At 36.1% G+C, this 13,397-nt stretch overlaps 1 protein-coding gene across 7 annotated transcripts in view; it reads right to left on the reverse strand.

Annotated features, from left to right (window-relative positions):
- Positions 1–13,397, reverse strand: part of USP45 (ubiquitin specific peptidase 45) — a 93,577-nt gene that overhangs the window by 64,326 nt on the left and 15,854 nt on the right. For all 7 annotated transcript variants that reach the window (XR_003999548.1, XM_030555997.1, XM_030555999.1 and 4 more), the window contains exon 5: positions 11,775–11,875. Coding sequence is in view for 6 of the 7 variants with exons in the window: in XM_030555997.1 (XP_030411857.1) it covers positions 11,775–11,875 (101 nt within the window). In the remaining variant the exon portion in view is untranslated. The remainder of the gene's footprint in view (positions 1–11,774; positions 11,876–13,397) is intronic.

Below are 13,397 nucleotides of genomic sequence, written 5' to 3' on the forward strand. Positions count from 1 at the left end.
AGCAGTAAATCTCCCAGACAAACTCTACCACCAGCACAACCAATGGGTGATACTTTTCCCACCTAACTTCTATCCACCATAAAAAGACAAAGAAAAAAAAACACCCCATGCATCCGCAGCCTCCACCCTCTTTTACCAGCCACACAGAGAGATGGGTCTTGCAGCATGCCCTTTTAGTCACTGAGAACAGTAAAGACTTCAGATTTATGTGCATTATACACATACTAGAAAACCCAGGCAGTAGTTATTACTTTGCTTTTAGGTGCTGTTGAAGAGAGGAGTGCAAAAGCTCCCACCTGAGTACAGTGAATCTCTCTCAATTACTGTACTTTGTTCAATTTGGCTTGTATAACCCATTCAACAGCTGGATACGAACTGTCATCTGTTTTCCCAGATGACACATTTACTTCTCCTGCCCCTTGTCACTGGCACAGGATCTGTTAAGCTACACCCAGCTGCATAAGATGCTATTTGTTTAAAATTTAACAAAACAGATTTAATAAGCCATAATAGAACATGCTACCAGTAGTTTCCTTGTATTTTCCCATTTGCCTTATTACTTAAATAGACAAGGGGCAGTGAAGTTAGGCAGTCATTAACTTGTAGCCTAGAGGTAATGTAAAGGCTTGAGATACACTATTTAGCCTAGAATTCTACTAGCAACTTTCATATTGTCATGATTGCTCTACTACATATGAACATTACTGACATCTACAGCATTTTAAGTATTGATTAACAATGCATGTCAATGTAAACGAGTTATGGACTTAATGGATGCCAAGCACTGTGATGCTGCAATCTACATCATGACATATGAATTCATATATTTGTTCTAATGAGTTACACAGTGAAGTCTCATTAAAGTGTTCTTGAGAAATAACTAACAGATCTATTTACATTAATGAAATGCTCATGCCAGAAGGGTATTTTATGTATACTCCTAGGTACTTACTTCCTTAGAATGTGGAAAAATATAACTAAATGCAGAAAAAAGTAGATGAAATTTTAAAATATTTATTGTGGCTGACCATAAACCTTTGATGCAATTTGCATGCACTCCTTAAGGATAGCAAGGCATAATTATTTTTCAAGTTTGTCAAAATGCAGTTAGAGGCGCTTGCCATTTAATTTTTCTTTTTTAAATGCTCTCAATGACACAGTCTACGCAGCTTACAAATATCTATTCCACTGATGTGGAAACTGAAGACAGTATAAGGACACAGCAAGAGAATAAATTCTCTTTGAAAAAGTAGACAGAATACTTTTGAACACAACAAATGATACACAGCTTGGGAACCCTTCATAATTTAAATAGGCTCCCACAAACTAGGATACATGCAGTAATACCCTTTCACTGACATGCTTACAAGCTGCATGCTACAGTGTCTTGCAACAGCGCCATCACATAAAACTCCTAAGGCAAGAAAAGTGAAAGAGCTTGGGGGGGGGGGGGAAAGAAAAATCTCTAAATATCTGCCACCAGAAGGTAATGTTCAACACTGGAAAATAAATAAAAGTCACTCCCCTTCCCCCATCACACACACTAAAACAGTTCTGTACGTGGAGAAAATCGATGGTTAAACAAAAAAAGGCAAAATTGTGTAAATAATTTGTGTATTGGTATACCACAGTTGTTGCATTTATCCATCGGCATCCAAAAACATCTGGGACAGCATCTTAAAGTAAACAATGTTCACAAGGCCATCTGGACAAAACTGCGGGCAAAAATTAAAGCATAAGCATATGGAAAAGCAGATTTTTCTCTTCCCTTTAGCAGTACAGGATGACAAATGTCAAACCTAGATCTGTCTACGCTTCACTGTGCTATGCTTTGCAGCACCACCTGGCTCTCCTTGCACAGCCACCAAATATGGACAGCACTGCCATAGCAGACCATGTCTGCAGGGCAAACTCAATAAAAGCATTTCACTTCATGGTTAAATGGCAGCTTCACACAAGTAGCAAGGTTCCATTTGCTAAGTCTCACATGTAAATAATTTAAGAAAAAAACAAAATCAAAACAACGATGACGAATTTTGTTATTAGACCTGAATGCTTGTGTAATTACAAAATACAGTAAACCAGAATTATAGATCTGTCACGTTAGCTAGATAAAACTTATGAAGATAAAAAATAGAACTAACTAAACAAAAGCTGTATACATTTTATCAGTGATTCCTAGGAACTTTCTATCCTCCACAGAGATTATAAATATTGCTCCCGCCCCACCCCCCAATCTTTAATAGATTTTCCCAAATGACATTTTCTAAGAATAGGTATTTTTGTCTGGAAAAAGTCTAAACAGACACAGCTGTAAACTGGTCCCAGTTCAGACATTATTGCTTACCTAGCTCATTTGGTACAGTGACTTGTAAGCACATTTATACATCTACAGAATCTCTAATTCAAAAGGTACAGCATCTATTGATTCCATACAGGAAAGCCCTAAATTCAGTGATAAATGGCAGTTGGGGCTTGGGCTGGTAAGGCTGAATACGTTTGGTGGGCAGGTATTGAGCTGGTCAGCCAGCCTCCAGCCAACTTAATAAGTGATAGTGGTAATAACTGCAATTACTGATTGTTAACAGTTCTAAAGACTTAAATTTCAGGGCTCTACTCAAAAAAATAACCCAAGGCTAAAAGCATGCTAGAGCCTAACCTTTAAAAAAAAAAAAAGACAGTGCTTGTATACAAAAACATTTTTATAGACTCTTTTTGATCCAATGTGGTGCATATTCAAAATATTTAATCATTCCTCTTTTAGTAACAGAATGTGACTTTTCAAGCCAATACAGACACAACAAAGGCTCTATAAAAAAAAGTTGCACTCTTCTATCAAAGCAGCTGTATGCTACTACAAACACATACAAGTATAGATTCACAGGTTCAAGGATTAAAAGAAAAAAACATCTTCCTTCCATCAAACCAAACCAACTCCCAAGAAGCAAAATTACAAAGGAGTTATGATAAAGAGAAGCTGTATGTAAAACTATTCATACTGACTTTCAAACTACGGGAAACAGTCTAAAAATTAGTAATGGTGTAAATAGAGATTTTAAACAGAACAAAGTAATACATGTACATGTGACTCAAAACACTTCACAAAAATGTTTCTTACATAAAAAAATTGCAGTGGGCACCAAGTAACAATAATAGTTCGGCCAAAAGGTTTTTTTGTTTTTGTTTTTTTAAACTGACTGGGACTATCAAATACTACTGCAATACAAAAAAAGTTCCAATTCCCAGCTAACCAAATGAGAAATAATGCATTTCCCAGAGTGCAAAATAAATATAAATAGAATAGTTAAAATATATGTTCCTAATTCTGTTATGCAACACTTTATTTAGAATTAATTATCTTGTGAACCTACACATCCATTCTGTTAGATTTGTACGTGGGGGAAGATATTTCAAAAACTCACAAACGCACTGTAAACTAATCCTCCGCCTCTGTGAGCATAAACTGCTTACAAACAGAGATCTTTTTGAAGACAGGTATCTAGCAGAGTTATTCCCATCTTGCTTCCAGTTCCTTGGCTTTAGTCCCCATGATCAATAATAACGTGCTTCATACAGTGCAATCCATTTGAATAGAATGAGCTTAATTCGGAGATTGTCTATGGAACTGATTCAGGCAAACAATACTGAACTGTAATGACTGCTACTTAATCTGGGCAAAATTATTACCATATATATTTGGCATAATAGGAACACATTTAGCCAATGTCAATTAAACTGTATTTAGCCAGGTGCTAAAATATGTATGAAATTCTAAATTCAGATCTTTAAAGGCAAAAGTTACTAAGTACAAATTCATATTAAGAAAAAAAATTAAAATAAAAGTGAAGTACACTGAATTTTTTTTTCATTTATACAGAATATTATGTGCATCATATAAAGTATTTTCAGACCTTAAAAAAAAAAATCTCTTCTCTGAATTGGGACAATAGTCTTGTGCTATGTTACTTTGGCACTGGGAGAGTTACTTAAGGATGTAGTATGTTAAGAAAAATGTTTCAGCATTAAAGGTGATTTGCAAATGGGGATAAAAAGTGTTTGATGAACAAAGGAGAATGTAGAATGTGAGGTGGGTTTTCTTGTATTTTGTTTTTTATATCAGAAATATCAAGCCTCATCTACTGCAGGTCTGAGACCTGATTTTGCCACCTCTTTGTACAGGGTTCAATATTCCACACCCATTAGGGTTGCATTGTTTGTGGGAGTTCATAGAGTCTTAGAACTTTTGGCCCTGCAAGGGGCTGAGCACTGCTATCAGTGAGAGCTATGAGTGTGCAGCACCTTGAAGAAACTGACTCTTAGGAAGGGTAAGAGAAAAAAGTAGAGAAAGTTGTCTAGCTAATTTGGTAGTGCTTACAAATAAAGGGCCTGATCCTGAAATTCCTCCACTTGCAGAACACTCACTGAAGTCAATAGGAGTTGGGAAGGTGAAGGGCTTAAGGACTGAACCCGAAGTAACTAAAACCACATAATTCATAAAAACTGAAGATTTTTTGTTTCTCTTTACAATTCAGTGGTACATTTAACAGACATAATAAATCTTATTAGCAAAAACTCCTCAATTCAGATTATGCACTGGGTTAAAACTTACCAGTCCAAAGTTTAAACAATGCAACGCCGAACTATGTAACTCTGACTTGCACAAGAAACTCTAAAGACTTATTGTAGGTTTTGTATCAATTTATTTTGATAGTATTTCAAATATGTGCAGTGTGTGCATGCCTCAGAAATATTTTTGCTGAAACAGAAGTGTATCTGGGGATACAGATGGTATGCAAACAAAAACATAAATGACAATCAATTTTTCCTTCAATTGGGGGATTAAACATCTTTATTTTTTCAATGCAACTTTTTAAAAAAAATTTAAAAAATGAGAGTTCCAGGAATATGCACCCTTATTCCAAGGTCAAGCCTTTTCTATTGAGTGTATCTCTGGCACTTGAGCTGAAGGCCTTCATGGAAAAAGGAAGGTTAATAGATTTCCTTTCTTTTTAAGTAAATTCTCATCATGCTGCATTATGAAATGCTATTAAATCACCTAGCGCTCCTTTTTTATTTAAAAAAGGAACTAAAACTAGTTTTCTCAATATTGTACAATCATGAAAACCTAACCCTTAGAAAAAAGAAATATTCTCTTCTTAAATGGCTGCCAATTTTTTGTTTTAAAAGCCTAATTTTTTCTTTCAGTGCTAAAATAATGCCAGGATTAGAGAAAGCAAACTAGAGTTTTATTTCTATGCATCTGCCAGAATATAATAAACTGAAAATTATGTCTGGTTCTTTCATAATTGTGCAGCTATTCAATCACTAATTTTGAGTTTCTACTATCAGACTTATTTGTACTTTTGTTCACTACTAAATAGATGAAGGGGAAAGATTTGGGTGGGGGAGAGAGAGCGAGAGAATCAAAATAATTCTTCAGTGAGGCAAATTATTTTGTTATAGCAGCACTAAGAAAGAACAAATTTGTCACTGAGTTGTCATCTCACTTTTCCCCAAAAAGTAATCTGTTTTCTTAACTAACAGAATCTCCCAAAGAAAGGTCTGTATTTGTCAAACTGAATTTCAGGCCAACAACAGAGGAACTTTTTTTTTGGGAATTGTACCCTCTCTTATTTTGGTATGGGGCACATTTAGTATTATCATTTTGCTTGTTAATTTTGTTTCTAAACATAAGGGCTTGTCTATACAGCTTCAACAAAATACACTAGGAAGATGGGATTTGTAAAGCACTCTGACTGCCTGGTGTAGATCCTGCTGGCATTCTCTAAAGCATACCTGGTTTGTATTAGCTCTTAGATACCTTTTACAGTGTGCCAGCAAGATCTAAACAAGACAAATATAGGTTAGACAAGTTTACAAATCAGCCCTCTCTAGCATGCTCTGCCAGAGCAGTGTAGGTAACCCCTAAATCATGGGTGGCCAAACTTACTGACTCTCCGAGCTGCATACAATAATCTTCAGAAGTTCGAGAGCTACAAGACACTCACAACCTGGCCTGTGGGGCGGCGCCTGTCATGGCACGCACCTGGCTGAAGCCCCGAGGCCTGCCGTCCCCCCCGTGTGGGGTTAAAGCCCTGAGATTCCACTCCTTGCAGAGAAGAAGCCCCTAGCCCACCACCCTGCCGCAGGGCAGAAGCCCAAGCTCCCTCCCTCCGTCTGGTAGGCGGAGAATGGGGGGGGGAATGGGGGGGGCTTTGTGAACAGCACTTTAACTGTAAAAGAGCTGCATGTGGCTTGCAAGCCACAGTTTGGCCATGCCTGCCCTAAATCAATATAACTGGTTAATCTGGCTCCTTAAATTTTGAACTATCTGTACAACAAATTAGTTAAGAAAAAGCTACCATTTTTAATTCAGTGTAAAACACGGTCAACTCAAATATCCACCCACAAATGTGGAATAGGGATAATTATTCAGAATACTTATTTTTCCCTGATACGTTTCTAAGACTGGTAATTTGTGTGAAATTGTATTGCTTTTCTAGCTATTACAGAAACTGTAGTATATCAATTATATCTATGAAAATACAAATCAATTTCCCAGTTTTCACCTATTGTCAGCTTCTTCAGCAGAGCAGCACAGCACAGCAGAACTTAAAACAGCAAAAATCCATTCCACGACTTGGCCTCCCCAGCAGGGGTTGTGACTGCAAAGCCTAAGAGCTAATACTAGCTCTTCTCCTTTCTCTTCAAAAACCATACTGGGAACAATCATCTGTGACAGATTTAACAAACTTTTTTTAAACTCAGTCTTCAAACATATATATTTCTGCACTTCTATTGGAGCAAATATACATAATTTTCAAGACTGCAAAATAATTTCTTCTTCCCCAGAAAACAGTCAATCAGACACTCAAACAGTAGTATCTCAGCATGGTTCCGGTGTAGTACACGTGCATTATATTCCTGCGAAGTTCACAAGTGTGCCATCCTGACAATACTGCACCTGCCTTCCTGGGAAAACCATCATGGCCTGCTAACCTTTTCTACAAAACAAATTTCTGTGTGGTACTCCCTAGAAAAGAGTCTTGCTTTATTCTTCCATCTTGTGCCCAACATGACCCCTTAACCAAACAGACTTAAAAAAAATAAATAAAGACATTGCTGGGTACAGCAAACCATAGGATCAGATGCAAAAACCACACAGCTGCAAGCATTCTTTTGGGAACCCAGCATTGGAGTTCATCTCAATCGCTTAATGTAATTACAAAAATCAGTCATGTAGTAGTAATGTAATTTGCACATTTCTGCAGCTGAAGTGAAGTTCAATCTTTATGAGAGACTGAGTAAAAGGCAGGGGTCCTGCTGCCACACTATTCCACCACATTAGTACCAAATGACAAGCATTTTGCTTTTGTTTATCCTCCAAGATGCATTAATTAGGAAATCTATACAACCCACCCTCTCTTTCCAGTTTTAAAATGTTTTACTTTATCTTTATATGGATTCTTGATTATCAAGAACTTGACAAGTATAATAGCTAATATCTAATATTCATGTACATACTGTATTTGTATAGAGGCTTGTACATATTTGTATGCTATGAAGTGCCATGCTAATCAGTTGTCAGAGAACAAAACACAGATATTAGACTGTACATTTTATTATAGATGTCACAATTTCTGCAATGAAAAATAAGTAGCAATTTTCCCACTTCAGATGCTTATTCATAGATCAGAAGAAATTGGGGAGAAAGGGGAGAAAATATAACAAAGCCAAGATTTATTTTAAAATATTTAATAGCAGGTTGTTGGAAGCAAGAATTGCAAGTTGGTAGTCAATACTTTCAGATTTATCTATTTAAAAAAAAAAATCACATTTACTAGTATTTTTCTTAACCTCATTACCTGACCATTACAAAAATCAAAATCTTCTATATTGTATTAAAAAATCAGAAGGGAAAAATAAAATCAACTAAACTATGAAATAAGCATTTAAATGAAATTAAGAATTATGGTGAAAATTACAATTTAAACAAGAAATAAAGGCCTCAGATCTATCCACAAAAGGCTAGAAGATTCAAAACTCATATATTTAATTCAGACCATTATATTTTATCCCCTTTTCTGTTTGTACACTAATGTGAGTTAAGTTTGGGTCTCAGTCAAGATTTTCAGTATATTGTCTGTTTTTTCTACCCTCCAAGATCTAATAAGGGCCCAAGTTAAATTCTTTTAATGGAAAAACAATTTTTTTAAACTTTGAATTTAATAATCATTTAGCGAAGAGCAATCGCTGTAACTAAATTTATCGAATTGGAACAAGACAGTCAACCTTGTTCAGAAGTGTCCCCTCTCACCAGTGATTTATCAATAGATTAACAATTCCCAGATTCTTCTGGCAGCTGCATCAATTCACCAAACTAAGACCTCAGCTCTACCAGTCAGAATCCTCTTCTCTTCCTCTGTAGCCTGTGACCTCTTTTCCTTGCTTCTTTAGTGATAAAGATACAACCTTTGAGTTCAGTCTAAGTGTTGCAGGCACTGGCCCTGATCTGAACCACTTACGCATGGGATTGAATGCTTTGTTGAACAAGGGTCAGAAAGCTGGTCACTGTACAGGATCCAATCTTCTGCATTAAGCTTTCTGGTTCTTCAAGCTCCAAATCCTGCAAACACTTAAATACATTTGACTTTAAGCATGTGAATAATTGCACTGAAGTCAATGCAACTACTCACATACTCAAAAATTGTGCATAAGTGTTTGTGGGATTAGGTCTAATTTTGCACTCACAATTACATCGACATAGACAACTGGGGACTTCTGGGAGAAGGGGGGGAGGGAGCTTTAGCTCACAAGCCTCTCCCCAGAAAAATTTTAGGAACTCCGTTGATAAAGGAAACACGGAGTTTGGAACAGAAGCCAGTTTATCTCACTTTATTTATAGTGGGAAAATTTAGTTCTGGTACTAAACTACTCACTGAAGTGATAGTCAACTGCTATTATTTTATTATGTTTTAACTTCAGCCCGCACTCCAAAATAAAAAAAGTAAAAATCTATGGCCCTGAATTAAACTAGAGAAAGTCAAAAATCCAGCAACACATCAGATAGTGCAGAGATGTTATTAGTGCAGCACCAGTTGCACTGTACATAAGCTAGAATGAATGAGACGGCAGCAGCAACATACTGAAGCTCACCAAACAAGCTGAGCTTAGTACATCACTGATTTTAAATTTCATTCTCTATAATTCAATATTTTATGACATTACTCCTTCATTCAGAAAATGTCTTCACAAACATGTTCATCTGAGTAAAATCTTCAAGAATTTTCTGTCTTTTTGGTATCTCACTTTTAACACTTTCATTCTCAGGCAGTGTTAATAAAATTTGATTTTCTAACTCTTGGTTTAAATAAATAGGGCATACTCAATGTGCTTCTAACAAACAAAAAACACCCACATATAAAATGCTGTTCCTTTGCATGAGCATCGGGCCCAACATGACTTGACAATGATTAAGATTTAAGATTAATCTGGCTGGTAATTTTGGATGTCCCATTTTCAGAGAGTGATGAGCAAAAATCAAGACACCTTAAAAGCATCTCAAATTGACACCTAAAATTTGAGGCATCCAAAATCATTATGCACTTCTGAAAATCTTAGCTAGAATCTTTTTATTTTTTGTAAAAACAAGCTTTTATTAATCAAATTTAAATATTTTACATTCAATTATTTGAAACAATTACCACAGTATTTAAGTACTGTAGTTGCAAATGGAAATATCACAGCCTTTTACTTGTGCATGAGAACCAGACATTAAAAATAGGACTATAAAGGAAAATGAAATTGAATATTGTATTTTCATTGTCCAAAATGAGAGAAACACGTACAGTAAAAACAACATAATGAAGAAATATTTTTAAAACACAATATGCCATTATTTGTAACTGAAGTGAGAAAATCAGATTTTTTTAAATATTACAACTTGAAAGGGTCTCATTGTGAGATGATCACCTGGAAAACAATTTCCATTAAAACTAACAAGAGTTATGCACATGCACTGAGGAGCATATAAAGACCTACCCATAAGGCTATATAACTCTGATCCTATCCCTAACCAGCTGATGCAACTATTCTCTTCTGAGAATGTGCAATCAAAAGTCTTTTCCAAGTCCATCCCCCTTTCCCCCAGTTACGTCTAAATAACGTGAAATCTGCCCAGTCCCAGTAAAGCTTTAGGTCTGAAATGCTGCAGCAAGACTTATGTCAACGCTTATATCATCCATCTCAATCTTCAAAAGTGCAAAGGTGAGCAGAAAGTATACCTAATTATCTCCAATATATAGGTACAAGACGAAAGACACATTAGTTGATGCTTTACAAGCCTGATACCGCTAAAACATACTATTACACCTAGTATTAACTTGTGCAATTAATTTCATAAAGTGATTGAAAGCACTACGTCCAGCAATAAGCTTTAAAGAACTGCTGTGCAAACGTCATCAATAAAAAAGTAAGCATTGTGCAGTTTAAAGAGGTGACTGTTACAAAAACTCAACCAATTATTATTTTTTAAAATGCAGTTTGTATGTGTGAATATAAATGAAATAATGAATGCTTTATCATCAAGTACTTGCCTTTACCTCTTGGGACTTAAGGAAGGTTTTATCATCTACCATAAACTGATGTAATAAAATACAGATGCAGAAAGTGAAATTCTAGGAGAATTATGTTACAGTGCCCAATATAGCTAGTCAGTCAGGCATCTGTGAAAACCACACCCTCTTAGTGACAAGGTTGTGCTGACAACCCCTCACCCCATGTAGATGCAGCTTTGCCAATGGCGTAGCTAATGTTATTTGGGGAGGCTGTGTTCTGACACACACAAAAACTCTGTTAGCGTCTGCTGCATCAACACTAAGGGGCTATCCCAGCATAGATTCTGCAATGTAGACATTGCCTATATTAAATTGAATTTTTATTACAGATTTCATGCTACGATTTAACACATATACTTATGACTTATTTAAGCTTAGTACCAATGTGGACACAAGAACAAATAGATATAAACTGGACACTAGGAAGTTTAGACTTGAAATTAGACAAGGTTTCTAACCATTAGAGGAGTGAAGTTTTGCAACAGCCTTCCAAGGGGAGTAGTGGGGGCAAAAGACATATCTGGCTTCAAGACTAAGCTTGATAAGTTTATAGAGGGGATGGGATGATGGGATAGCCTAATTTTGGCAATTAATTGATCTTTGATTATTAGCAGGTAAATAGGCCCAATGATCTGTGATGGGATGTTAGATGAGATGGGATCTGAGTTACTACAGAGAATTCTTTCCTGGGGGCTGGCTGGTGAGTCTTGCCCACAAGCTCAGGGTTTAATTGATTGCCATATTTGAGGTCAGGAAGGAATTTTCCTCCAGGGAAGATTGGCAGGGGCCCTGGAGGTTTCTTGCCTTCCTCTGCTGCATGGGGCCTGGGTCACTTGCTGGAGGATTCTCTGCACTTTGGGGTCTTTAAACCAGGATTTGAGGACTTCAATAACTCAGACATCGGTTAGGGGTTTGTTACAGGAATGGGTGGGTGGGTGAGATTCTATGGTCTGTGTTATGCAGGAGGTCAGACTAGATGATCTTAATGGTCCCTTCTGACCTTAAGTATATGAATCTATATTTGTTCTAGCACCACAATAGAAGGCAGTGTTTCTGGAAACAACTGTGATAAACATTTGTATCAATACCATCCATAGTTTTTGGAAACAGAGAGATATGTAATTAGGTGCATTAAATAAAATTATTACTGTAACTTACTTGGTTCAGTCCTAGAAACATGTTTCTGAAGAAAGTCAACTATCTGAGCCAAAACCTTCTTGTTGCAGTGTGTTGACAGCTCTTCATCACATTCATAACACCTAAACAATACACAAAATTTAAACAAAAAGAGAAATAGACTGGAATTCAGGAGATCCAGGTTCACTTCCCAGATCTGACAGACTTCCTGTGTGCTTGGGAAAGTCAGTTAGGGCCACATCCACAAAGGGATGTAAGCACCTAATTTTCAGCTTTAGGAACCACTGATATCCACAAAACCCCTGTATGGCTGCCACCAAACCATGTAGGTGTCTAAACTCACTTGGTACCTAAATTTTCTCTGTAAAAAGTACCTTAGGTGCCTAAGTTTCTGCACCTGCGCATACTCAATGCCCTTTTGCTGTAGGCATCCACACGCCTAAGTTCCATCACTATCCATAAACCAGGAAAAGATAAGCATTCCTTTGCCTATCTTGTCTATGTGGAATGATCCATTAGGTGTCTCAGGCAAATGCCCTACCCACTGGACTATAGTTCTGATATGGCTCTCTCAAAATTTCTTCTATTTAATTCAAGTAGAACAGAATCAACAAATGAGTAATTAAATATTGATTGGGCATAAATAATTAAAATAAATCATGCAAATAAATACTAAGGGTTTTACATTTTTACATACAATACATACGTTACACATACAGTATACAAAAAAAGGTAGTTTTGCAAAAGAAGGATTAGCAAATCAAAAAAAACTCAGTCCAGACTGCCATTTACCTTGCTTTTCTATCCAAACATAAAAAATGAAGGAAAAAAAAATAATTTTGGGTTCGTTTACCTTCTTTAAATTCTACCACAGCGAACGGCTCATGCAAAACTCCGTTACTAGTAGCTTTATATTTAAACTTAAAAAAATCAAGAACACTTTTTTTCCTTAATTTGAAAAGGCTGTATCCATAAATCTTAGGTCAGAGGTTTTCATTTTTTCCATTATGTGAATCGCACTGTCGTGGCAAAATAGTCTAATGCACTATTTTCCTCTCCCTCTCATTTGTGACCACATAACATACATGGGACAGCCAAAGCAATTACTTATGTAGACAATTTATATTATGAAATTAATTTATTTTTGTTTCTTTTAATTTTATCTTTTTTTACAGTGCAAATATTTTAATCAAAAATTATAAAGTGATCATTCTACACTTTGTATTCTACATTGTAATTGAAATCAATATATTTGAAAATGTAGAAAATTATCCAAAATATTTATAATAAATTTAAATTGGTATTCGATTCTTGTTTAATAGTGCAATTAAAACTGCGATTAATCATGATTAACTCTTTTAATCGACTTAATTTGTTTTGAGTTAATTGCTTGAGTTAATTGTGATTCATTGACAGCCCCAGTAGAAACATTATTGGAACTAAGCTTGAGCCATTCTGTGCTGAAGATGTGAGCAGAGAACAGACAGAAAAGGGACACTAAGGCTTACTGCCTACTGGGAAGAGGTCCTTTTTTCAGTAGTTTGTGGGAAGCCATAGAGGAGACAAAGGAAGTGGGACAGGTCTCACTCATGTGAGCAGCGAGACTGGAGTGGACTTTATTGAGCTTTTGACAAAGACAGCACT

Source organism: Gopherus evgoodei, chromosome 3, assembly GCF_007399415.2.
Source record: "Gopherus evgoodei ecotype Sinaloan lineage chromosome 3, rGopEvg1_v1.p, whole genome shotgun sequence".
NCBI classification, from domain to species: Eukaryota; Metazoa; Chordata; order Testudines; family Testudinidae; genus Gopherus; species Gopherus evgoodei.